Source organism: Urocitellus parryii, chromosome 3, assembly GCF_045843805.1.
Source record: "Urocitellus parryii isolate mUroPar1 chromosome 3, mUroPar1.hap1, whole genome shotgun sequence".
NCBI lineage: Eukaryota > Metazoa > Chordata > Mammalia > Rodentia > Sciuridae > Urocitellus > Urocitellus parryii.
Window position 1 is genome coordinate 169,708,844 of NC_135533.1, and position 25,283 is coordinate 169,734,126.

General features: G+C 50.8%; 1 protein-coding gene across 1 annotated transcript in view; it reads left to right on the top strand.

Annotated features, from left to right (window-relative positions):
* Positions 1 to 2,407: 2,407 nt before the first annotated feature.
* Positions 2,408 to 25,283, top strand: part of Dnah1 (dynein axonemal heavy chain 1) — a 66,870-nt gene continuing 43,994 nt past the window's right edge. The window contains exons 1-17 of the mRNA XM_026388561.2: positions 2,408 to 2,632; positions 4,075 to 4,147; positions 6,849 to 7,023; positions 8,197 to 8,353; positions 9,182 to 9,314; positions 11,784 to 11,945; positions 12,727 to 12,979; positions 16,872 to 17,029; positions 17,910 to 18,121; positions 18,786 to 19,084; positions 20,118 to 20,268; positions 21,530 to 21,723; positions 21,834 to 22,059; positions 22,589 to 22,708; positions 23,192 to 23,274; positions 24,456 to 24,597; positions 25,089 to 25,244. Coding sequence (XP_026244346.2) covers positions 2,408 to 2,632; positions 4,075 to 4,147; positions 6,849 to 7,023; positions 8,197 to 8,353; positions 9,182 to 9,314; positions 11,784 to 11,945; positions 12,727 to 12,979; positions 16,872 to 17,029; positions 17,910 to 18,121; positions 18,786 to 19,084; positions 20,118 to 20,268; positions 21,530 to 21,723; positions 21,834 to 22,059; positions 22,589 to 22,708; positions 23,192 to 23,274; positions 24,456 to 24,597; positions 25,089 to 25,244 — 2,919 coding nt within the window. The remainder of the gene's footprint in view (positions 2,633 to 4,074; positions 4,148 to 6,848; positions 7,024 to 8,196; positions 8,354 to 9,181; positions 9,315 to 11,783; positions 11,946 to 12,726; positions 12,980 to 16,871; positions 17,030 to 17,909; positions 18,122 to 18,785; positions 19,085 to 20,117; positions 20,269 to 21,529; positions 21,724 to 21,833; positions 22,060 to 22,588; positions 22,709 to 23,191; positions 23,275 to 24,455; positions 24,598 to 25,088; positions 25,245 to 25,283) is intronic.

Genomic DNA, 25,283 nt, shown 5'->3' on the forward strand with positions numbered 1-25,283 from the left:
TCAGTGGGAAACTGCAATTTGAGGGTGGCAAATCCACCCATCATGGACTCCTTTTGTCCCAGGTAACGCTGCAGTTTCCTGGACATTTGTGCTCCCGTTATCTCTAGGCACCAGCAAAGCAAGCCAAGCTGGCAAAACCAGAAATGGAATGTTTCCTATGGAACCGGACTCTGGCCTCTCCTAGCTCTGCTCTGTCCGTTCAATTATTTTGTTCAAAGATGAAACAGACACCTGTGGATTTATAACACAATTGAGCTGAGCCTCAGGGGAGTCCTCTGCCCTTTAGGGTGTTCTGGATAGGGATGGTGACTCTCAGAAAGGTGGGCCAGAATCAGCATTGTCTTTAGCACATGCCCTGGGAGATAGCTGGCCGCCAGAAAGTGGGTTCATGGAGCAGAGTTCCAGTGGGGAAGACCTGGCAAAGCTGACCGGCTAGAGGCTGATGGGCCTTCTGGCTGGGTGCCTGGAATTCTCTGCCTGAGCCCTATCTGCCGTTCTCCATCCTTCAAGTGGTCTGCCAACTCACCATCCTCTTCTTGGAAATGGGCTCAGCTGATGCAGGCTGCTTTGGTACTACTAGCTAGCTTTGTTCCACACAGGCCTAGCCACCCTCCATTCCTCAGGCCAGTGTAGGTAAGAACCTCTGCCACAGCACATCCCTCTGGGTAGCTAAGTCAGAGAATGGCAGAGCACAAAGCACCCAGCCAAAAAAGTGGCTTTGCCAGGAATGGTGGAGCACACCTGTAATCTTAGCTACTCAGAAGGCTGAGGCAGGAGGATTGCAAGTTTGTTTAAGGCCAGCCTCATCAACTCAGCAAGTCCCAAAATAAAAAATAAAAAGGGATGGGGATGGGGATGGGCCTGGGGTTGTGGCTCAGAGGAAGAGCGCTTGCCTAGCAAGCATGGGACACTGGGTTCAATCCTCAGCACCACATAAAAATAAAATAAAGGTATTGTGTCCATCTATAACTAGTAAATAAATATGAAAAAGAGGGGCTGGGGATATAGCTTAGTGGTAGAACATCCTTGAGTTCAATCCTTAGTACCACATACACACACAAAAAAAAAAAAGAAAGAAAGAAAAGAAAAAAGAAAAAAAAGAAAAGGAAAAGAAAAGAAAGAAAGAAAAAGAAAAAAGAATAATCTGTTCTGCAAGCTCCTCACTGTCCTATCCCAGTATACAGAGGGGTAGGAAAATGTGATGGGGTCCAGGAAGGAGGGCTTGCTGGTTTAGACCCCTATTTCCTTTTGTTAAGATGTTTTTGTTTTCTTTTGTTAATTGACATTTTTATTGAAATAATCGAAGACTTCCTTTTTGTGTTTGTTTGTTTGTTTCTACACCAGCCTTAGGTGAAAATCTCTTCCCTATACCCTTACCCCATTTCTTGTAATGTTCTTGTGCCCAAGGATTTCCCCTGGTGACGTAGACTGAGATAGCCAAAAGCAACAGCGGCTTGGCAAGGGCTTGCTAATAAAGCCCCACAAACCCTTGTCCACGAGGTGGTGGATGTGCGTGCAAGTTGGAGACATCTGTTTCTCCCTCCACGAAGACAGAAGGGTATATATTCCCTGAGCTGGGCTGACCCCCAGAGCTTGGGTGAGTGAATGCTGTTTTGTTGCTGATACAGGGATCTGTGGGCCAACGGTCAGCATCAGGATCCTGCTGGGGACGCCATTTAGTCCTTTGACTCCTGGGGGATGCTGGGAGGTAGGGTGAGCCTGGATGGGATGGACTGCAGAGTTTGGCCTGGGTCTTTCAAATGCTTGTGAGACCTTGTGCCCATCTGGGGAGAGGCAGGCTGGTTCCACAGGGTTGTTGGATGGGGGGCCTGGGGCTACTTATGGCTGAAAGTCATTTGGGAAAATTCACTGAGTAAGCAAGTCTTGGCACTTCCCACCCCGCCCATCTCCCCCTGTTGAGAAGTGAAGCCTTCTCAAAAATGAAGGAGACATGGGCAGATGCAGAGGCACAGGCACCTGCAGATCTTCCCCTAGCTCAGCCCTTAATTCTGGGGGGTGCTCATTTCTCACATGCAGTATCCAGGATGGGCCCAGGGTCTCCTGGTGAGACTCTCCTGGCGTTGTGTTTCTGTCCAAATTAGGAGGAGACCATTCTTTTTCTCCTCCCTCTTCTGTTGTCTGTGAATCCAGGGCTGGGGCTTCGTGAGAGGAGACGCATGGTGTATCATGGTGCCTCTGGGGGCTGAGACAGAGGCTGCCAAGGACTGAGTGACACTGTATCTTCTCCTAGGAGCTCTGACTGGGCATCTCCCTGAGAAGCACCATGGAGCATCGGAACAGAGAAGCACCCAATCCAGGAAGGGCCCCTCAGGAACCCGGACCCAGCAGTATTCCTACGAACCAAGAGTGCCACCTGGGGGGACCTCTTGGAGGCCTAGAGTGTAACATGGAGAGGGCTCTTCAGGGACCAAGTTATGATGTGAGGATTCCTCCTCCAGGCCCTGAGCCCGAGCCCCCACCTGTAGTGGTGCCCCTGGTCCCACCCCTGCCCTCAGACTTGGGGCTGCCCGGGAAGTTACCACTGACTGGAACTGACAAGAAGTACCCAGTGATGAAGCAGCGTGGGTTCTACTCCGAAATCCTCAGCCCTGGAAGCTTGGATCAACTTGGGGTAAATATAGCAGCTATCTTCTACGATGCCTGAGCTTTCCCTATAGCCTCCATTCCCTCATTCTTCTTCTCTTCATCAATTCATCTGTTCGTTTAGCCACCTGTCAACCCCAAAATCCATCCACCCATCCCCAGCCAGTCAGCCAGCCATCTTTTTTTGGCCATCCATCTAGCTGTCCATTCATCCATCCATTCATCTGTCTATTCATTCACAACTCATTACTGAGCTCCCGCTGTGTCCAGGCCCTGGAAGGAGCTACAGCATTGGTGGGGCAGTTGCCTTCCCCCTAACCCTGGTTAGAAAAGCATCCGTGGATGAGATGGCATGCTGCTGACATCTAAGAGATGGGTGTTTTAGAACAATTGTAGAGGAGGAAAATTTTATTTAAGGGTTCACGTCCATAAATAGCCAACTCCATCATGGCGGAAGAGTATGACAGAGGAAAGCAGCTCACATGATGATCAGGAAGCAAAGAGAGAGACTCCACTCTCCAGATAAATATATACCACAAAGCCATATTACCAATGTCCACCTCCTCCAGCTGCAGCATATATGCCTTCAGCCACCACCCAATTAATCCCATCAGGGGATTAACTCACAGATTGGGTTAAGGCTCTTGTAACACAATCATTTCTTCTCTGAACCTTCTTGCATTGTCTCACATGTGAACTTTTGGGGGACACCTCACATCAACCACAACAATGGGCATGCATTTTTTAGGTACTTGGGGTGTTCCAGGTACAGGAAACAGCAGGTACAAAGTTCTGGGGTCCCTGAGAGAGGGCATGGCCCATATGAAGTAGAAGGGAAGAAAGAGGTCAGGGATGAGGCTACAACCAGGGGAAGATGGGAAGGGGATGACTAGGACAGAAACACAGAGCCCTGTGTATCCCAGGAAGCCTTAGGAAAATTTGAGACAGAGGAGAGGCCAAGAAAGATAGGGCAAGAACCCACTGATACCCAGTCCACCAGTGGTGCCAGAGTGATCCTTGGGAGAGGAGATGCACACAGAGACACTGGCTGGCCTTACAGTACCTGTCTCATGGCTCAGCCCCTTGATGCATGCTGGGAGTTCTCAGTAATGAGAGAAGCTGTGTTGGACTAGAACAGAGTCGGCCCCGGATGTCCTAGCTTGTCACCCACTGTGACTTTTTTTTTTTAAGTTGTATATGGACACAACACCTTTATTTTACTTATTTATTTTTATGTAGTGCTAAGGATCAAACCCAGTGCCTCACACGTGCTAGGCAAGCGCTCTACCACTGAGCCACAACCCCAGCACCCCCCACTTTTGAACAAAGTTTATGAACTCATCAGTTCTGCCTTACCTCTGTGCTCCTGGAGTGCTCCCTGGTGGTCCTCAGGGAAAGCCCTGGCCTTGGAATCCTTCCCATGTCCCTGGGATGTGTAAGAACACTCAGGCCTCTGGGGTTTGGTTTCAGAACGTGTGCCGTGGGCCCTGCGTGAACCAGAACTTCCTACGTCAAGCCGACCTCAGCGAGTTCACCCCAAAAGGTCAGTGCCCAGGGGAACGGGGTGGGTGGGTCCTGGTGTGTATTTAAAGGCAGGGTTTCTGGCCTCAGAAGGTAAAATGAGACCAGTAAGAGATAAAGTGTTTTGCGAGGGCCAGACTTACAGAGAGTGCTTCATCCTTATCCTCCCCAGAACTGCCGTAAGGGCCTGGAGCTGCTAAGGGCAGGGCTGTAATTCTGTCTGCCTGGCTAGGGTCAATAGGGCATCTACCTCAGCTGGAACATGGGCTCAGAGGAAGCCAGGAGTATGTCTGAGTTGTGCTCTGCTGGAGCCCCAGCATCTGGAAGAGCACATGGCACAGTTAGATACCCAGGAGATCTTTGCTGGCCAAAGGAAGGAGGAACATCCTCTCAGTCTCCAGGACAAGTCTCGGAACACAACTGGGAGTAAGGACGAGGACAGGTCTGCAGTGTGTAGTGCTGCAACCAGCAGGGCTGTTAATTCAGAAACCAGCAAGGGGTGATGGGGGATTAGAAAAGAAAAACAGACACACACACAGAGAAAGCTGAGCCCAGGTAGGACATTACAGATGCAGAATAATGACCCACTGCTAGCCTAGCACATTTATTATATAGGTTTTTATCATCAAAAGGGTTTTTTGGTGAGAAAGTTTCTTCAAAGCATGCAGGATTGAAGGTCAAAGACTAGTGACCAATTATAATGATCAGTTTGCACTCATAAATTCTCTATCCCTGGCAGCTGGTGTCTAGATTCAGGGTCAAGACTGATAGTCCTGTGCCTAGCACAGAACCCCCTTTAAGCAGGGCATCACCATGGCAACTGGGCAGTCTTGACCTTTGCACAGGAGGTTCCAGGTGCAGTTCCTGCTGTAGGACTGAGAACATGATTCAAATCACAGCTCCTAACATTGTGAGGCAGACCTGTGGCAGAGAGAATAAGGTGGCTCCAGGATAGGCACCAGGTGGTGGTGAGGGAGTGGGGCAGGGGACCCTCCCATCTGGGTGTTTTGCTTTCCTTCTCCATCAGACAGGATCCCACTTGCACCAGGCTCAGAGTCCCTATGGTCCCAGCTGTCTACCTTCATGTCCACCCAGGAAAGGCCTGGCTCCTTATTGGCACTGCCTACATTAGTGCCATCAGAGCCCATGAGCCATGGGGTCTGTGAACTCCTAAACTGGTGCCCAGAAAATGGCTTCAATACGGACATTTGTGTACTTACCTGAGGATCTGGTTTGATGTTCTCAACAGTCCCACAAGCAACTGTGACCTGGAAAACGGCCACAAACCACAGATCTCAGGCCTTCAGGGCATTGGAATGGTGCTCCCACCATCTGTGGCAGGGGTCAGCAGCTCAGCAGTCCCACCCACATGAGGAAAAGCAGCTCCAACAGTGTGGAGCCAGTTGGCTCTTGGAAGCCAGTGACAGAAGTCCCCCTTGCTGCCTGAGAACTAAAGAGAAGGCTTGAGCAGCCTGTCAGGGGCTCGGGGATGAAGCAGAGGCTAGAGGCCACCTCTTCACCCTGGCTCCTTCTTGGTTCCTTCCCAGAGTGGGTTCCAGGAGCAGAATGGTGTTATGAATCCATAGGCACTAGAGCAGGAGATTAGGAGTTTGAAACTGCCCCCCCTTTTTCCCCTGGTACCAGGGATTGAACCCAGGGGTGCTTAACCACTGAGCCACATCCCCAGCTCTTATTTATATTTTATGTAGAGGCAGGGTCTCGCTAAGTTTCCTAGGGCCTTGCTAAGTTGCTGAGGCTGGCTTTGAACTTATGATCTGCCTGTCTCAGCCTCTGAACCACTGGGATTATAGGCGTGCACCACCACAAGCAGCTGAAAATTGCCCTTGTGTCTGAGCTGTTTGGTGCTGGCAGCTCTGCTAAGAGAATGGACTTCAGCTGAAGGCAGGAGGCCTCTGCCAAACCTCAGACAACATCCCAGGCCCAGAATCTGGAAGCTTCTGTGAGGCTCCAGAAGTTTCCCCAAGATGTCTGTGTAACGTGACCACCTCTTGACCCCAAAGAAGTCATGAGTCTCAAGAAGGGGGTCACTAGGGCTTCCCAGGACCCTTGGGACTTCTTGGAACCTTCCTCTGCCAGGAGAATACATGGGGGGCACCTACACCCCCTGGCCCCAACTATAGTGGTCTCCATTCCCCTGGGACTTTCCTCTCCACTGAGCACCCTATGTTCCAAGAAACCCTCAGTCTGGGCAACCTGGGATGATGGGTAATCCTATCTATGATCTCACTCCACCAACTCCCTTCCCCCCATACCTAGAATAGAAGGCTCAGTCTGCCATTGTCCAAGTAGGGGCAGCCATTTGGTGGCTTGAGGGTCCCACAGGGACCATCCACCCCTACTCAGGGTGCCTCCAGTCTGGAAAGGGCCCCAGGCAGTGAATGGCATTCAAACTCTCATATGCCCACTTTACCTTCCTGTCCAGTGGTCACCCTCATCAGTACTTGAATTCAGCACCTGGCTTGAGCAATGGCTCCGGTGCTGGGGTCCTAGGTGTTTCATAAGGGAACCGCCCAGCATGCTGGCCCTGGACATGGATGGTAGGACTAAAACAGACGTTCCGGAGGCCCTGTTTCCTTCTGGTCTGACAGAGTGTGCCCACATGGTTCCTGCCTGGCGATTTGTCTTATTGGATGATCGGGGGAACTGGTGTCAAGGGGCCCCAGCCTGATTCCCACAGTGCCTGCCTCTGCCTCTGCCTGCAGTCGAAACTTTCAAGGTTCCTGATGACTTTGAGGAGTGCATAGAGCAGCAGAGCATCGGGTCCACGACCAAGCTGCTCACCCAGACTGACTTCCCGCCGCAAGCCTATGAGCCCAAGGTGCAGGTGCCCTTCCAGGTGCTGCCCGGCCAGTGCCCCCGAAAGATTGAGATTGAGAGGTACGACTGGGTGGACTGTAGAGAGGACCTGTCCTCTGGGAGGTGGTATCTGCCTAATGAAAAGTTGAGGATCTAAAGACCACTAGGTGACCATCTCCATGGCAGATTCTATGAAAAAATATTTAAACTTTCTAGTTCTCTGGTTCTTTCATAAGAACAAATGGATTTTCCTTGCTGTGGAATCGGAGAGGGTGGCATTTAGGTCAATGAAGTGGGACTGCCATGGCAGGATACAGGTGTAATTGGAGCCCAGGGACTCAAAGGGGTCCACACCACTATCATCACAAACCCTGGGCCTTCTCACAGTAGCCAGAATGTCACAGGAAAGCAGGGAGCTAAAACTCCAAACCTTGGTTCTAGTGTTCCAATGAAAGAAAATTTAAAGTCAGACACCAGATGTCATGCAAGAGAACTTTATTATAAGTGAAAGTAAGGTGAAAATAAAGTAAAAGCAAAGTGAGGCTCAAGCAGAGAGCACGAGAGTGACAGAGAGAGAGAGAGAGAGAGAGAGAGAGAGAGAGAGAGAGAGAGAGAGAGAGAGAGAGAGATATCTCCGAGCAGAGAACAACAAAAGGAGACAATGCTATCCCCAAATTTATTAGTTTTATGGTTGGCTTGAAAACTGAGGTCCTCCTTCGACAACCTTCACCAATCAGGTGTTCAACTCCTCCTTCTCTCCAGGTGATGGAGTTTTTGACCTTAGTTGGTCCTCTCCAGAACTGTCATGGTGGCCATCCTATTTAGGGGGGCTTCACCTATAAGTCAATCCCATGTTAATATGGGCACTGGGGTCAGTAGCTGGTCAGAAGTTATCATAGTGTGCCTGCGCTACTAAAGGAATCCTCCTTCCCAGACAACTGGAGACACTTATAGCCATAATTCCCAACTTCACATCAACCTCAGTGGACCCTGTCAAGAGTTAGTCCCTTTCATCCTTTTCTCTTGACGTGTTTTACAAATAGCCCTTTATTTTGTTTTCTACAGATGAACTGCCACTATTGATTTCGTAAGATAGTTTAAAGAAGGACCCTAAAGTAATTTAAGGAACACTTTGTGACCTTACCATGTATTTCACTGCTCATTGCTAGCTAATACCTAACAAGAGCCCCGGGACCCACTAGCGGAGCCCCTACACGAACCCAGCCATCCTGAGAACCCTACCTGCCCTTCCAGGAGAAAGCGGCAGTACCTGAGCCTGGACATCGAGCAATTGCTGGCTAATGAGGGCATCGACTCCAACGAACTCATGCCAAGGCACCCAGACCCCCAAAACCCCCAAACCATTGAACAGGGCCATGACCCACTCTTCCCCATCTATCTCCCACTGAAGGTAAGCCAGGCCTCTGTGGATTGCCAATGGAGATGGGATGGGAGTGTGGGACCCCGGCTGAAATTCAGGAGTCAGACCCCAAAGGAGAGCCCCACTCCAACCATAAATACTTACATGTCAATCATAGCAACTGAATAATCATAACCCACCCCAGGTGCCTTAGTCATCCTAGGTTGGAGTAGGAAGGGCTCCCGTGATCCCTGGGAGGCAGATTCTCTGCTTCTTCTCCGGGAGCCTGGGCAGCCTGTGTGTCCCCCCACCCCCATGGGTACCTAGATGCAGCCAGGTTGGACTGTGGAGACCAGGGATGGAGGAGGGTGTCAGTGCTGCCTCTTGAGATACAAGTGGGAAAACAGAGTCAGAGGAGGAGAAAGAGGTTGCACAGCCTGGCCCTGGCTTTGGCTCCTTCCGCTTCCTCTCTGTGTCCTGAGTGTCTCTGGGGACTCTGGATCTAGATGCACATGATCCTTCCAGTGATGGATGACCGCCTTCCCGTGGGGTGCTCAAGAAACCCAAGAGCTCTCTGTTCTCTTGGGCCTGAGCTGGATGTTCCAGGGCAGCAGGGGAGAGCGTCTACATCTTGCCCTGAATCCCCAAGCCCTCTGCCTGAGCCTTAGGTGGCTTTTCTGGACAAGGATCCAGGGTTTCCCTCTCCTTCAAACCCTGTGTGCCCCTGGGAGAAGTAGAGTAAGGGCTCTGCCCTCCTGGTCACCTGCAGCTCCTTCATCTAGGGAGCAGGCTACTTACTGAGGCAGCCCTGTCCATGCTCAGTTCGCCCCGGCCTCTAGGGGAGCCACTTCCTCCGGACCTTTGCCTGCTTTCTCCCAGGTGTTCGACAATGAGGAATTTGACTGTCGCACTCCCCAAGAGTGGATCAATATGGGCTTGGAACCAGGGTCAAACACCAGGAAACCAGTTCCTGGAAAAGCCCTCCTGCCCACTGACGATTTCCTGGGACATGGTAAGCAGGGCCAGCCTGGGGTGGGGTACCATCTTGTCCCAGCAGCAGTCCTGTCAAGAACTCCTGGGCTCCCCCGGCAGCCATGGGTGCTAAGGGGTCATCTGAGGCTGAGATACAGGCCAAGGAGCTGGCCACACCAAGGCAAGAAATGCAAGGATCAGGGTGGACATGGTCAGGAGGACTGGGAACAGGACAGTTTGGATGTGTCTAGTGCTAAACAAAAGACATTTTGATATGATGGTAATAAAAATATACATGCTCATTGGAAATGTTAAAGGTAAATGCATAAGGCCCCCGGCTAGACCCTTCCATCCCACTATCCAGAAATCACCATCATTCCGCTCGTTACAATGGCCTCTCAACTTTTACCTCTGTAAAAGCCTTCTCACAGTAGCCAGAGTGTCACAGGAAAGCAGGGAGCTGAAACTCTGAGCTGTTGCACTCTTTCACCACCACATCTACGATCACACTTGGACATATTCCACACCCTCATACACACACACTATGACACTCATATATACACTTTTACCAGTCACCAGTCACCCATTTATAACCATTATCACTCCTACTCACTGGATGCGACACAGATTTGCGGTGCCTCGGCCTCACCTGTGTCTGCCCACAGAGTGCCTCTGGCTCCTCCTTTGGCCTCAGTGTGTCCTGGTGGCTGTGGAGGCTCTTCCTAGTTGCCTGCTGTCAGGAACAGGGTGAGTTGCCATGGCCGCCATCTAGGCCTGCAAGGCTGGGTCTCTGGGCAGGCTTCCTAGCAAGTCTGGTGTCCTAAATTTGGAGGTTGGAAGTGACCATTTCTCCATGCAGGGCAGAAGGTGGCTCTGCACCCTGCCTCTTGTAGGGAAATGATTCCATGGAGTGGGAAGTGGGCTCAGGCAGGCAGGCTTTAGGTAGGGGGCAGGACTAAGAACGTTAATTGTTTTTTTAAGACTGCACAGTCTCCAGGAGGCCTGCGGCGAGTCCACTGAGCAGGCTGCAAATTTGTTTCATTCAAAAACACTTCAATGCTGGAATCAATTTCTCTGAACCAGATAAGAGGCCCGGAGTATTCCCTTCACTTTGAACTTAATTACAAAAATATTTGAACTCAGTGGTTCCCAGATCTCCAATTCCCGGTGATAAAACCAAGGCTGCATTAACCTCAAGGGCATGGAGTGCCAGCCTCCCCTCTTCTCAATGTAGCCAGAGCACAGGGGCAAGGAGGGGCTAGCAGGGAACGGAACAGTTTCCTGTCAGAGCCTTCTCATTTTCCTCTGGGGGCTGCTTGTGACACTTTTCCTTTTAGTTGAGCCAAAACAAGGTCAGCATTTTCAAAAAGAAAATTTACTAGGAAGGGAGGGGAAAAGCAAAACCAAAGCAAAGCCAAGGTGGTATACAACAGCGGCCTCCCGCACCCCTCTGGCATCAACAGGTGAGAACCACTTTCCTTGGAATTCCAGCCCCTTCTTCCTCAACAGTAGTCTGTAGAATGCATCAGTTTGTTTTATGCCACTGTATGATAAAGCATCCTCTACTAAGTAGCAAGTGTGTGTGCATCTTCCTTCTTTAACAGTTTATTGAGCACCTACTTTGCACCGGTTTCCATTCTAGATCCGGATCCACTTCTGCCCTGAGGGAGCTGACACTAGAGTGAGGAGGCTGACCACCAACCAGGAGATGAGACATAAGTAGTGAATCTAGGCATTGTCAGAGACACAAAAAGGGCAACAGTTTAGACAGTGCCTGGGGCAGAGGTGTTATTTTAGGCAGAGATGCCTCTCCAAGGAGAAGCCAATGGGAACAAACCAGTAATGAGGCCACCAGGCAGATGACACAGCCAATGCAAAGACCCTGAAGAAAGAACAAGCTGTAAAATCACAGGGACAGGCAGACATCAAGTGTAGCTAGAGCAAAGCTGGGGGTAGGCAGTGGCAGGAGGTGAGCTGGAGAAGAGGGCAAAGGAGCTTAGTCTGAGGAGTAGGTAGGAGGCCCCTCCTGACTAAACTGGCCCCAGGGACCACTTAAGAGCCCATTGCAGGGCAGTGGTCTCATCCTGTGGCTCAATAGCGAGGGCAGCCTCCGGGGAGGGCTTCACACTGGCCTTGGTCACTTTGAAGAGGTCCAGCTCATTTACGATGGCCATCCACAACAGGCCCTCCACAAGTTTCTTGTGTGCTTGAGGCTTTCCTGCCTCGTGGCCAGGGCCTTCGTCCTGTGTCTGTCTCTGCCCCGGTGGGGGTCATGCAGAGAGGCCTCATCCTTTCGGATCCTCCTGTGGCCCAGGGGTTCCAAAGAGGCCAACTCAGATGGAAGGAAGAGGAATCCTAACTCTGTGGGAGCTAGACAGGATGTTCTGGTGGGAGAGAGGCCAGTCTAGTGACCTCTGAGATCCATTCCCAGCACCTGTTGCCACACTCAAGAGGTCTTACCTTGCCCGCATGGCAGGAATCACTGGTGGGGTGTCCCTTCCTGTTTCAGAGGACCCCAAGAGTCTGGAACTGGTCTACAAATGGTGTGAGGTTGGTGTTCTGGACTATGACGAGGAGACGAAGCTGTACCTGGTGCACAAGACGGATCAGAGAGGCCTCGTGCGGGACGAGATGGGGAAACCCATAGTGAATGGAGGGGTCACTTCCAGAGGTATGAGCTCAGCCTCTGCCCCAGGCTGGCCCCAGGCTGACCCCCAGCTCAGGCCAAGCCCACACTGTGACTGAGGCCAATCCTTCCAAGGGCACCATCAGCTCAGATCTGAATTCTGCCTTGCTCGATTTGATCTATGGCTGTCTGGACCCTGATCAGTAAGAACCAGCAGGCCCATGTCTCAGAGACCCCAGGAAGGCAAATGGCCATTATTTGGTATGTCAACTCTGAGCAGTTGGCAATGCTTCATGTAGCACAATGTTGAAAGCCTGAGGCCATCAAATGAGTGATATTGGCCCTGGGTGTGGTGTTCAGCCCCAAATGGCCACCCTTGTACAACTCCTTGTCTGAGCATAGATCTTTTTTCGGGAGGATGGGTACCAGGGATTGAACTCAGGGGCACTCAACCACTGAGCCCCTTCTCCAGACCTATTTTGTATTTCATTCAGAGACAGGGTCTCACTGAGTTGCTTAGCACCTCCCCATTGCTGAGGCTGGCTTTGAACTCATGATCCTCCTGCCTCAGCCTCCCAAGCCATTGGGATTATGAGCAAGATCTTTGTAGTCTTCAAAGCACTTTCACGTTCATCCATGACACCATGTAGGGTAGGCAGGGCAGGGAGTGTTATCATACTCATTTTGCATGTTCAACAGGAGATCAGAGAAGGGAAACGCTGTACTCAGGGCCACGGCACATCAGTGACACAGCTGTCTAGAACCCTGTGCCTGACCCAGAGAGCCTGACTATATGCCCCCTTCTCCCTCCTACCTAACCCCTCAGGCAGGCCACCCCTTCTGATCTGTCAATACTGGGTGCCACGGATCCAGCTTCTCTTCTGTGCTGAGGACCCTCACGTGTTCACGCAGCGTGTGGTCCAGGCCAATGCCCTGCGCAAGAACACAGAGGCGCTGCTGCTATACAACCTGTATGTGGACTGCATGCCCACCGAGGGCGAGCGGCTCATCAATGAGCAGAGCCTGAATAAGATCAAGCAGTGGGCCATGAGCACACCCCGGATGCGCAAAGGTTCCGTGTGAGTCCCTGCGCTGCCACCTCCTGGGGTCTTTCCATGGGGAAGTAGCACTACCGGGCAGGTAGAGCTCCCTCGGGGTTCATCTGTGTGGGGCTGTCTTGCCCACTGTACTGTGGACTTGTTGGGCCCCCAGATGTTCATCTCCACATCCCTCATTATCAGGGTGAACTCACGGAGCCAGGCATGGTGGTGAACGCCTATAATCCCAGTGGCTCAGGCAGGAGGATAGCAATTTAGTGGGGCCCTAAGCAATTGAGTGAGATTCCGCCTCAAAATAAAAATTTTAAAAGGGCTGGGGATGCGGCTCCGTGGTTAAGCCCTCTTGGGTTCAATCCCTGGTACCCACCCACCCCCCAAAAAAGAAGAGTCATGGATTCTTACTTTAGTGAAAAGGATATGAAGCATTACTATCATTTTTTTAAAATTTCAGTGCTCAAAGTTGGCCAGGGGGAGCTTCTTCAAGTTACTTCCTCTGTGTTTTTGACATGTTTCTATCATAATGTGTGCATGTCTTTACCTTCTGGTACATTGAGAAGTCCCAGGCTTATCTTGTTCTTTCCCAGATCCAACCCTCAAATCAAATTTTTCTCCAAGGAGCTCTGTCTGATTCCTTTTAGTGGGGAATTTAGAGGCCAAGATTCGGGCATTAGATGTATTTGTTCCTTCTGGGAAATCATTGCTTCAAGGTTCTCAGAGCAGACAGATTTGGGAAATAATAGAGATATAAAATATTACTGCATTATGTTATATATAACCTCCACACATGCCTTTTTCTGTATGTGCTGATCTATCTGTTAAATACCTACGAGTTCCTGCTGACACCTTCAAACCGACTCCAACACCACAGGGCTCATTCTCGCTTTTATGTACTTGTTAATTCCATCCTCTAGAACAAAACTGGCTCCCATTACTCAAGGTACATTGACCTATTTGTTTAGTCCTAGAATACACAGAAGGTGGTGTCAAATCGCGAATCCGTACCTTTTAGTAGACTTTTTGGTGTCTTTATTTAGCATCCTTTTTCTCTTTAGTCTGGGGCTTATAGTCCAAATACTACATTTGGAAGTTACTTGATTTCTTTCTTCCTACATCTTTCAATGAGATGCCCACTTTATTTTTTGAACTGCATCTTGGTTCATTTATTACATATACACCTACATATAAACATGATAAATATATAATATGTGTTAAATATGTATACATATTTTATATGTACATTATATATATATATATATATACACTACTCTGTAATATTCTCTTTCTGTATATGTATACTACTCACAATATTTATTACTCAAAAAGACTTACTCAGTGATGGTGCATCCCTGTAATACCAGTGGCTCAGGAGGCTGAGGCAGGAGGATCTCAAGTTCAAAGCCAGCCTCAACAACTTAGCGAGACCCAGAGCAACTCAGCAAGACACTGTCTCAAAATAAAATATAAAAAAGGGCTGGGGATGTGGCTCAGTGGTTAAGTACCCCCAATTCCCATTACCAAAAAAAAAAAAAAGACTTATTCAGAGATCTGTCATTCTCCCATCATGCCTGTAGGTATACAGTATCACTAATTTCTGGTTTATCTTATTACATAAATAAAGTATCCTAGGTATATATGCATGTAACACACTTTAGAAAGCTTTTGCATTTTGCTTTTTTCACTTTTTTCACAGTATACCTGAAATCAATCCATACCAGTTCATTGAGATTTTTCTGAGTCCCTTTTTACAACTGCATAGTAATCCATTGTGGGGATGTACCATAATATATTCAGCCATTCTCCACAATATGGACACTTAGGTTATCTTGTATTATCTTGTAATTCCAAAATACTTGTTCATTTTTATTTCAAAATGATGGATGTATAGCTTTGGGGTACATTTTTAGAAGTAGAATTGCTAGATAAGTGTATATATATATATATATATATATATATATATATATATATATATATAAAACTGATATATATATCAGTTTTGTTCATTGATTGATTAGTGCCAAGGATTGAACCCAGGGATGCTTAGCCACTGAGCCATATTTTATTTTTTATTTTGCTAAGTTGCTTAGGGCCTTGCTATGTTGCTGAGGCTGCTTTGAACTTAAGATCTTCCTGCCTCAGCCTCCAGAGCTGTTGGGATTACAAGTGTGCACCACTGCACCCAGCCATATTAGGTATTGCCAAATTTTCCTTGTACCATTTTGAACTCCCACCAGCAATGTATGAGCATGCCTGCTTCTCTAAAGCTTTTCCCAGAGTATATTTAATACTATTTAATTTTTGACCACTCTGGAAGGTAAGGAAGAAATGGTATCTCAGTGTGGCTTTCATTTTGTCTTATTATAAGTGAGGCTGAATATCTTCTCCATCTTTTCATAGTATTAAAGATAATCTTTTTGTGACTTACCTATTTATCTTTTGCTTGTTCTTTTTGTTGTTGTTTTGTTTTGTTTTGTTTCTCAGTTTAGGATTTTTCTTTCCAGTTTTAAGAGTTGTTTGTATATTAGGGATATTGGCTCTTTATCTGTGATATATGTCATCAACATCTCCTGGTATTTCAGTTGTATTTTGACTTTTCTATGGTGATTTTTGCCATATAATAAAATAGTAAAGCAATTTTATTAATCTTATCTTTAACTACATCTGAAATTGAGTCAAGTCAGAAAGTGAGGTTTTCTTCTCGTACGTGTATGGTATTGCATAGATTTTCTTGATTCATCCTTATATGTAGTGTGGATCTAAGTTTTTATTTTTCCAAATGATTGACCAGTTGTCCCAACAGCATTTTTTAAAATTTATTTAGTTATTTATTTTTGAGTACCAGGTATTGAACCCAGAGGCACTGGATGATTACTGAGCCACATCCCCAGTCCTTTTAATTGTTTTTATTTTGAGACAGGGTCTCACCAAGCTGCTCAGGCCCTTACTAAGTTGCTGAGGATGGTTTTGAACTCAAGACCCTCCTACCTCAGCCTCCCAAGCCACTGGGATCATAGGCAGGCGCTGCCACACCCGGCTTCATTCCTTTAATTCTTTGTATGTGTGTTCAACATCTGTGTTCTGGGCATCCTGGAAATGCCAGGCCTTCTGCACAGCACAGCAGAAATGACCATGAGCTGGACCCTAGCCTCCCTGCACTGACCCTCCCCACCTGGTGCTCACTGGCCCAGAGGGGCTCAGCCACTGAACATAGTGTGAGGAGTATTCGGATGGTGGGGGATGGGGAGCACTTTGGGATCATACCTAGGGCCTGCCCTCTTCCTCAGGAAATGAGATTGGCCCAGGACAGAAATCCCAGGCTAGTCAGGCTTAAGTAGGGGCTGAGTGGACAAGAGTGTGACCACCAGCTGGAACAGTATATGCAAAGGCTCTGAGGTGCGCAAGGGCCTGGAGTCTCCACAGACTCGGAGGGGCTTCCTGTGGTGGGATCGGGATGAGATTGGGGAGCCTGGTCCACAAGGAGAGTAGAAAGGGGCCAACGGAAGGTCCTCTTAGATCATCATAAAGAGATTGGTCTGTACCTTAGGAGCTAAGAAAAGCATAGATGGGTTTTAAGCAGAAAGGTGTGATCAGATTTGAGTTTTTCAGGGAGTTGTTTGGAGCGGGTGGAGGTGGGAACAGGGGACCTGGCCCTGGGACAACATCGAGAAGCTGGAAGCCAAATGCACAGACTCAGGGACTGATACGAGGGGGGTTATAAAAGCAGCAGGGAACAAGGGGCAAGGAGGTTATTGGCTCAGGGACAGGTGGCAGTCTGCCCATGTATCCAGAGAGGAAGCTTCAAGCTGATGTCCCCGGTCTATGCCAGAACAGAGCCTGCACTGCAGCTGGCCCACAGCGCGGGGTCGACTGGACGTGTGGAGGCCCTGATAACCCTCAACTCCCTCACTGTGGACAGGGTCCTCGAGCACCTCAGCAATCTCGCCCGAGAAGTGAGCCTGGACTATGAACGCAGCATGAACAAGATCAACTTTGACCAAATTGTCTCCTCCAAGCCTGACACGTTCTCCTATGTGACCCTGCCTGAGAAGGAGGAGGAGACGGTGCCAGAGCAAGGTGAGGGTTGTCAGACCCCGAGGCCATTCAGCTGGTCAGTGCCCCCTTCCATCTCTCCCTCTAGGATCACTTGTCCTGCTGCTGTGGGCCCCATGAGCCTGACCCTCCCTTGCACCACCTGGTCCCCAGGATTCATACCCTTGTGTTGGCTGTCTGAAGAGCTCTGGTCAGGGGAGAGGGAGGAGGACTCTTTAAAAAAAAAATGTCTGAGTAATGCAGAAGCCACAGGGTAAATGTGTACCAGGAAAGCCATCGTTCAGAAGTCGATGTCCGGGGTTCTGATGGTCAGGCCTCGAGGTCACCAAGCCCTTTCTTCCTCCAGTAGCAAGGGTAAGCCTGGCATCACTGCAGCCCCATGAATGCATGGCAGACTGAGTCTCAGAGAAAGATGTCAGGTCCCCTAAGAAATCTCTGCTCTGAGTTCTCTGATCCCTGCTACCTCCATCTCTTGGACCTGGCTTTCCTATACCCTGGACCCAGGACGCAGGCTGGGGTATGGATAGCAGGGTAGGCTCTGAGGGGCCCTGGTGCCCACATCATCCTTCCTTGGGGTTCTAGGGCAGGCTCCAGGCAGGCCTCAGGTTGTGTGTAGCATGGGTGGGAGAAGATAGGGAGAGAGACCACAGTTGCCCCCCAATTCTCAAAAGGGCCTCTGACTAGGGAGGCCTGGAGTTTATCCTTTTCCCAGAGCAGGCTACTCACTGTGGGTGTGGAAGCCACTCCAGCAAGCTCTGGGAAAAGAAGGGCTCTAGGAATGTGTCTCTGTTTTGGGGGAGGAGATAAGAGCCCTGTCCCTCCACCAAGCACCCCGTGGATGTGTCCTGACCCCTGGTGTGTCCTAGGCAGGTCTAATGCTGACCTCAGGCTCCCACCCCTGCAGGCCTGGTGAGTGTCCCCAAGTACCCCTTCCGGGAGCAGAAGGAGGACTTCACCTTTGTGTCCCTGCTCACACGATCCGAAGTCATCACAGCCCTGAGCAAGGTGCGGGCTGAGTGCAACAAGGTGACCGCCATGTCGCTGTTCCACTCCAACCTCTCCAAGTACAGCCGCCTGGAGGAGTTCGAGCAGATCCAGTCTCAGACCATCTCCCAGGTGCCTGGGGACCCAGGCATGGTGGGCGGGCACAGTCAGGCCCTGGGAGCCAACACAACAGAATCCCTGAGAAGCTCAGGCTTAGTCGGTTACTTGAGACAAGGCCATGGCCTCTTCCAAGGTCTTTTGGGGGCCTGCAGTGGGGCCAGGTGTGCAATTTGTCTTGAAAAGAAAAGGAGAGTCTGGCTCCCTTCCTAATCACTTTATGCCAGGCCTGGTTGTCATGGGGCAGGTCCCTTGTCTTGGAAAACCCCACTTCTGGTTCCACCTGAGGATCAGATGTGAGGGAGGCAGAAGGCAGGCTCTCTCCACTCCATTAAGGTTACTCTGCGTGTATGTAGGTATATATACCTACGTGTGTGCAAGATGTACTCCTCCCTTGTCTCTATCTGTCTTCATGGCTGGAGGGAAAGCCCTGATCTGTATCTTTCCCTCTCTCCCTCCTTCCCCATTGAGCAGCCCTGGGCCCTGGGGGGCATGTGAAGAGATGGGTTGGCAGGGTTTGTGTTTTAGTCACTTTGGCAGTAAGTTGGGGGTGGGAGAGATCCCTCAGATGAGTCCTGAGGCCACCTCAAAATCCAAGTGTGTAGAGTCCTGTAGCACGGCAGCTGTGGACGGTGGGTCCCTGGGGTGGGCTTTGTAATGACTTCCGTGACCACTCCAGGTGCAGATGTTCCTCAAGGACAGCTGGGTCAGCACGCTGAAGGTAGCCATGCGCAGCAGCCTACGTGACATGAGCAAGGGCTGGTACAACCTCTATGAGACCAACTGGGAGGTGTACCTCATATCGAAGCTGCGCAAGCTGATGGAGTTGATCAAGTACATGCTTCAGGACACGCTGCGCTTCCTGGTGCAAGACTCACTGACCAGCTTCTCACAGTTCATCAGCGATGCCTGCTGCAGTGTGCTTGACTGCACCGATGACATGGTCTGGGGGGAGGACCTCATAAACAGCCCCTACAGGTGGGGCCCTGCTGGGCAGAGGCAGCTGTTCCTTGCCAGGCCCTAGTGGCTTGGTCCATGCAGCCAGGGCCAAGATGCTAGCAGCATCCTGTGGATGGTGGGTCTCTGGGGTGGCTTCATAGTAGTGGGAAAAGGGTCCTGAGAAGGGCTGTGGCCCCTAGGCTACCAGGCAATGCCCCACAAGCCCTGGATTGCATTTGGGTGACCCTCATCACTCCATCTATGAGTTACTCAGTTGAGAAGTGTTCTTTGAGTGCTTTCCATGAAACAGGCATGGTTCTATGGAAACCAGAGATCCAGTTTCTGTTCTCACTGGAAGACAAACAACAAAACCCTTAAATAGAAAATACAATGAGTGATTTTGTTAGGGGTTAGGATAGATAATTTGGGGTGGGCCTTTGCCAAGGGCTCCAGAGAGAAGATGGCATCTGAGCTGAGACCTGAGGTGTGAGAAGAAACAGGCTATGTTGGGGCTTACTAGGTGGAGGGACCAACCTGTGCAGAGGCCACCCAGGGATAGAGGACTTGGGACAGTGGAGGAAGGACAGGCTGGCAAGTGTGACTGGAGTGGGGAGGGGCAGAGAAGCCTGGTTCAGGATGAAGTGGGAGAGGTTGTAGAGACCATTCCAGATCATGAAGGGTTCCCTGGGGTCACAATCAGGGGCTGGATTTCATCCAAGTGAGACAGAAGCCGTCAGAGGGGCTCCGGCTGGGATCCAGACGTGGGGCTTTCAGTGGGTCGTGGACATCTGAAGCCAAGAATGTGGGCTTCCAGGGAGAGCTTAGGCCAGTCTTCCCTGAGGACCTCAGGACAGGGAGATGACTCTTCCTCTCTGTGGTACCTGGGAATCTCTGGACGCGAGGTAGCTACAGAGGAACTTGACTGGCCAGGATCTTTCTCTCTGGTAACTTGGACATTTCTGGAAGGAAGGAGGAAGCCAGCCACATGCATGGAGAGTCATAGAACTGGCAGGAAGGGCAAGGAGTGCTCCTCAGACCTCTGTGCATAATCAGCCTGACCATTGCCTCTCAGGCCCCGGAAGAATCCCCTATTCATTGTGGACCTGGTGCTGGACAGCTCAGGGGTGCACTACAGCACAGCGCTGGAGCAGTTTGAGACATCTCTGCTCAACCTCTTTGACAAGGGAATCCTGGCCACCCACTCTGTGCCCCAGTTGGAAAAGGTACACAGTGCAGCTTGGGCAGATCCTGGGTACCTGCTTCCCTGGCTGTTAGTGGCTCTCCACGCTGCAGGGTGCTGCCACTAATATCAGAGCTGTTAAAGTTCTACAACAGGTCTCCCAACTGGCTGACAGTGTGCTTGGCCCTGAAGTTCTCAAATATCTTCTTTAATCCTCACCATAAACTGAATTGTGGGGCTGGGGATGTGGCTCAAGCGATAGCGCGCTGCATGCGTGCAGCCCGGGTTCCATCCTCAGCACCACATGCAACAAAGACGTGTATCCACCAAATACTAAAAAAATAAATATTAAAATTCTCTCTCTCTCTCTCTCTCCCTCTCTTTTTTAAAAAAAAAAAACTGAATTGTGAGCTCTTCACATCTCCACTTTGTAAACCTGGAGAAGTTCAGTTTTTAGCCTCAGTCCCAGAGCTTCTAAGAGTGAGAACTGCAATTCCTGGACTTGCAGGACTAATACTGCCACAGCCCTGAGTCCTATTCCTTTGATCCCACCCAGCTTCTGGTCTCTCTCTCTCTCTCTCTCTCTCTCTCTCTCTCTCTCTCTCTCTCTCTTTTTCTTTTTGCACCTGAGGTGTGAGAACTAACAGGATATGTTGGGGCTACTTGGTGGAGGGACCAACCTTTGCAAAGGCATCCAGGGACAGAGGACTTGGGACAGTGGGCACTTAACCACTGAGCCACATCCCCAGTCCTTTTTAAAATTTAATTTAGAGACAGGGTCTTGTCAAGTTGCTTAGAGCCTCACTAAGTTGCTGAGGCTGGCTTTGAACTCATGAACTTCCTGCCTCAGCCTCCAGAGCCACTGGGACTGGCCTCTCTCTTCATCCTGAGAGTGGACAAGGGCCAACATCCACATAGGGGACTAGTGTACCCAGCTGCATGTAGCCCACTCCCTAGACCCCCAAAACCCTGCAACTCAAGACCCCTCTCATCTCCCCTGCCAGTCAATCAGCAACATGGTCGCCCCTTCTGCTCTTTTCCTTGGAACTGGGCTGAGTGAGGCCAGGCAGAAGAGGATATTGTCCCTCAGTGGGCCTCATGGTGGCTTCTGGCTTCGAATTGGTCTTCAGCCCCCTGTAGGACTTGCCACTCCATGCTTTGAGCATTGTCACCCACTCAGTTTTGAGATCACACCCTGCCCCTGCTTGCCTAGCTCCCTAGGAGCACAGCTGAATTTCCAGTCCCTCTGCCCACCCACCCCACAGCTCATCCAGTTCTGTCCCTTCCGGCCCCTTTTCTCCTAGATGGTGATGGAGGACATCTTTATCAGCGGCGACCCTCTGCTAGAGTCCGTGGGGCTTCATGAGCCACTGGTGGAGGAACTCAGGTCCACCATCACCAATGCTCTGCGCAAGGCCATGATCCCCCTGCAGGCCTACGCCAAGGAGTACAGAAAGTACCTGGAGCTGAACAACAACGACATCGGTGTCTTCCTCAAGTGCGTGCTTGCTTCTTCGTGTATGTGTTCAAGCCTGAGTGTGTCCGTGTGTATCCCCCACCCACCTTGCTCACTCTGCTCTGCCCCTCACCTGTGCACCCTGTCCTAAGGGCCTACCAGACCCAGTGCCCATCGGCAAACGAGGTGCGGGAGGTGGTGAAGACCCACCTGAAGGAGAAAGAGATCCTGGACAACTCGCTGCCCAGCAGCATCATCATTGGGCCCTTCTACATCAACGTAGACAATGTCAAGCAGAGCCTGTCCAAGAAGCGCAAAGCCCTGGCCACTTCCATGCTAGACATCCTGGCCAAGAACCTGCACAAGGAGGTGGACAGTGTAGGTGCCCACTGGCCCTGCCCCAGTGACCACAACTTCAATACCAGCATCCTTGCGTCGCTGGTATACTCCTGCTAGTGCTATGTCCCCAGGCAGGGTCAGGGGTATCTGCAGAGGCCTAGGCCAAGAGAAGGAAATGGAAGTCCCCCTGTCTTGATCTTGAGCTGTCCTGTGTAGGAGGTTGCTTTCTCCTTTCCTGGACTCACAGAGACCTGGGAAGCCCTGACTTAGCACATCCTGGAATCGATGGTTCTGCAGAGCTGAGGGTATGCCAATGCAGGCCTCAGAAGCCTTGAGTGTGTTGGTGGGACCAGAGAAATCTGGGAGAATAAAGCCTACCGAGAGATACCCTTGCCTCTCGAGAGACCTCAGCAACCCAGGGAGTGTCTTTCATAGAATGCACTGCAGAGTGATGGGGGTGGAACAGTTACCTGTTGGGAGCCACGAGGGACCTAGAAGGAGAAGCAGGCCCCAAAGAAGGTAAAGAGGGGTCACATGGCCCTCCCCGGCACCTTCATCCCACTGCTAGATCTGCGAGGAGTTCCGTGCTATTAGTCGCAAGATCTACGAGAAGCCCAACAGCATTGAGGAGCTGGCCGAGCTGCGAGAGTGGATGAAGGGCATCCCCGAGAAACAAGTGGGGCTGGAGGTAAGGTGGGTACATGGGACTGGGGACCGGTATTCAGGAGGAGCCCAGTAGGACTGGAAGTCCGGTGGGCACTTGGGGGACTCGAAGCTGGAGGTACTGGGCTTAATATTCAGGGACTGGGGACAGGGGACAGGCGCAGGGCTGGGAGATTGGGAGTTCAGAGGCTGAAAGTGAGGTAGACACCAGGAGGACATGTGGACTTCAGGAGGTTGTGGGGGCGTTGGCAGATACTAGGAGCTATACTGTGTGGGAGGTCATAAGGACTGAAGGCATGGGTCAGGGGCCTGGAAACTACAAATGAGGTGGTCATGGTTCTTGGAGCCCTGGCCCTGCTGCTGGTCTCTCCACCCTGTCCATCTCCTTCTACCCAGGCCTCTCCTCTCTGGAAGGGAACAGTCCCTCCCTAGTCCCCAGTCACTTCAGACAGCCCCGTCCCAATAGACCCTTTCCCTAGCCCAGTTCTTATCACCCCCATTCATGTAGGAGCGGATTGTCAAAGTCATGAGTGACTACGAGGTCATGGACGAATTCTTTTACAACCTCAGCACAGAGGACTTCAATGACAAGTGAGTGGGAACATTGTCTCCCACACTCGCAGGGAATGGGGAAGGAGGCGCTACAGGGTTTCTCAAATGTCCCAGCTGCTACAGGTTGTGGAATCACATCAAAATGCCTTGCCAAGCTGGGCACAGTGGCCTGGAGTACCAGCCACTTGGGAGGCTGAGGGAGGAAGATCACAAGTTGAAGGCCAGTCTCCGCAGTTTAAGGAAACCTTGTCTCAAAATTAAAATTAAAAAGGGATGGGGACATAGCTCAGTGATTAAAACCCCAGTCCCTCCCCCCCCAAAAAAAAAAGAAAGAAAGAAAGAAGAGAAAGAAAAGAGAGAAAAAAATAAATGCCTTTCCGAGATGAAAGAGCTCATGGCTCCACACAGGGGCCAGGACCAAGCAGGGCCAGGTAATCAACGGAGCAGGAAGAAATCATTTGGGGCACAATCCTCTTGGTGGAGGGGCTCACCTGCTTCTTCAGTCTAGTCTCTGTCCCTTCGACAATGTGATACACATGGTGACCTGGACCTAGACCCCTGCTTTGTGGTTGAGGAGCACTGAGAGAAGGCAAGGCCCCACCTGGTGGGCAGTCTCTGGGCCTCTAGAAACCCCTCCCCCAGCCCTGGCTCACAGACAAGTTCAAGAGCATCAGGGCCCTGCTCAGGAACTCCAAGACACCATCCTGACAGGTGCTTAAGAGGGGCCTCCCCTCAGGGTTGGCATCCTAGGCTATGGCAGGTGGAATTCTCAAGTTCCGCGGATGGCCTCCATTAGCTAAGCAAGGGAATTGGTTGGATAGGAAGGAAGCTGGCCCAGTGGCCTTGGTTTTTCACCAATGTTGCTTTGCCTCGTGTAAGGTGAGGCCCTACCATCCCTGGGGCTCCAGAGGGAACTTTAGCATCCCTCTTCTCATTTCTGCTTCCTCCTGGGCACATTGGGTATGCACCTCACTGCAAGCCGACTGCAGTTCCCAAAGGTTAGGGCAGAGGTGGCCTCCCTGTTGATGGAAGGTGGTATCTCTCCGCTCAGTTGGACTTCCCAGTTTCCCAGTCCCAGCTGACTCTAACTGCTACCTAGGTTCCCCCAATCGGGCTCTTACCCAGGCCCCGGGTTCCTGGAAGAGTATCCTTGTCTGGCCTCTCCACCCCATCATTTCAGCTGTGGCATTTCTCCCCATCCCAACTCCCATCCCGGCCAGGTGGGCTGCCAGCAACTGGCCCTCTAAGATCCTCGGGCAGTTAGAGATGGTGCGGCAGCAGCATATTGAGGAAGAAGAAAAGTTCCACAAAATCCAGGTCATGGATCAGAACAACTTCCAGGAGAAGCTGGAAGGGCTGCAGGTGGGGCTTGGTGGAGGGCTCTGCACTAGGATCCCATCCCCTACACACACACACACATTGCACTGCAGGCCTGGCCTCATTTCTTGCATTTAAGACATGTTTTTGTCAATGCATGATGGATGCGTGGATAAGTGAATGGATACACGGCTGAAAAAATGAACAGAAAGGCCAAAGAGAAGCCTGAGCAGCAAGCTTCAGAAGAATTCAGAGGAGTGGGCCCTAAATCTTCTCTTGTGTCCATGCTGCCCCAGTGGGCAGTGGGCACAAATGGTTAGGGCACTGAGTCTCCCCCTCCTTTCCCCGAGCATTGCCAGGTCACCATGAGGCAGTCAGCCTGCCTGTAATGGGCTACCAACCTGTCACTCCAAAGTCCCCTCAGAGCTGGGAGGAGTCAAAGTCCCAGGAACTCAGGTTCCTTGAGGTGGGAGTAGGTGGACGCATGGGCATGGTGGTGCTGCAGGGGCATGTGACCCTTGCTTCTTGGCTTGCAGCTTGTGGTAGCTGGCTTCTCCATCCACGTGGAGATGGCAAGAGCACACGAAATTGCCAACGAGGTGCGGCGGGTCAAGAAGCAGCTGAAGGACTGCCAGCAGTTGGCAATGCTCTACAACAACCGCGAGCGCATCTTTGGCTTGCCCGTCACCAATGTAGGCCTCCCGCGGGCACTGTCCCCTCTTGATCCCCCG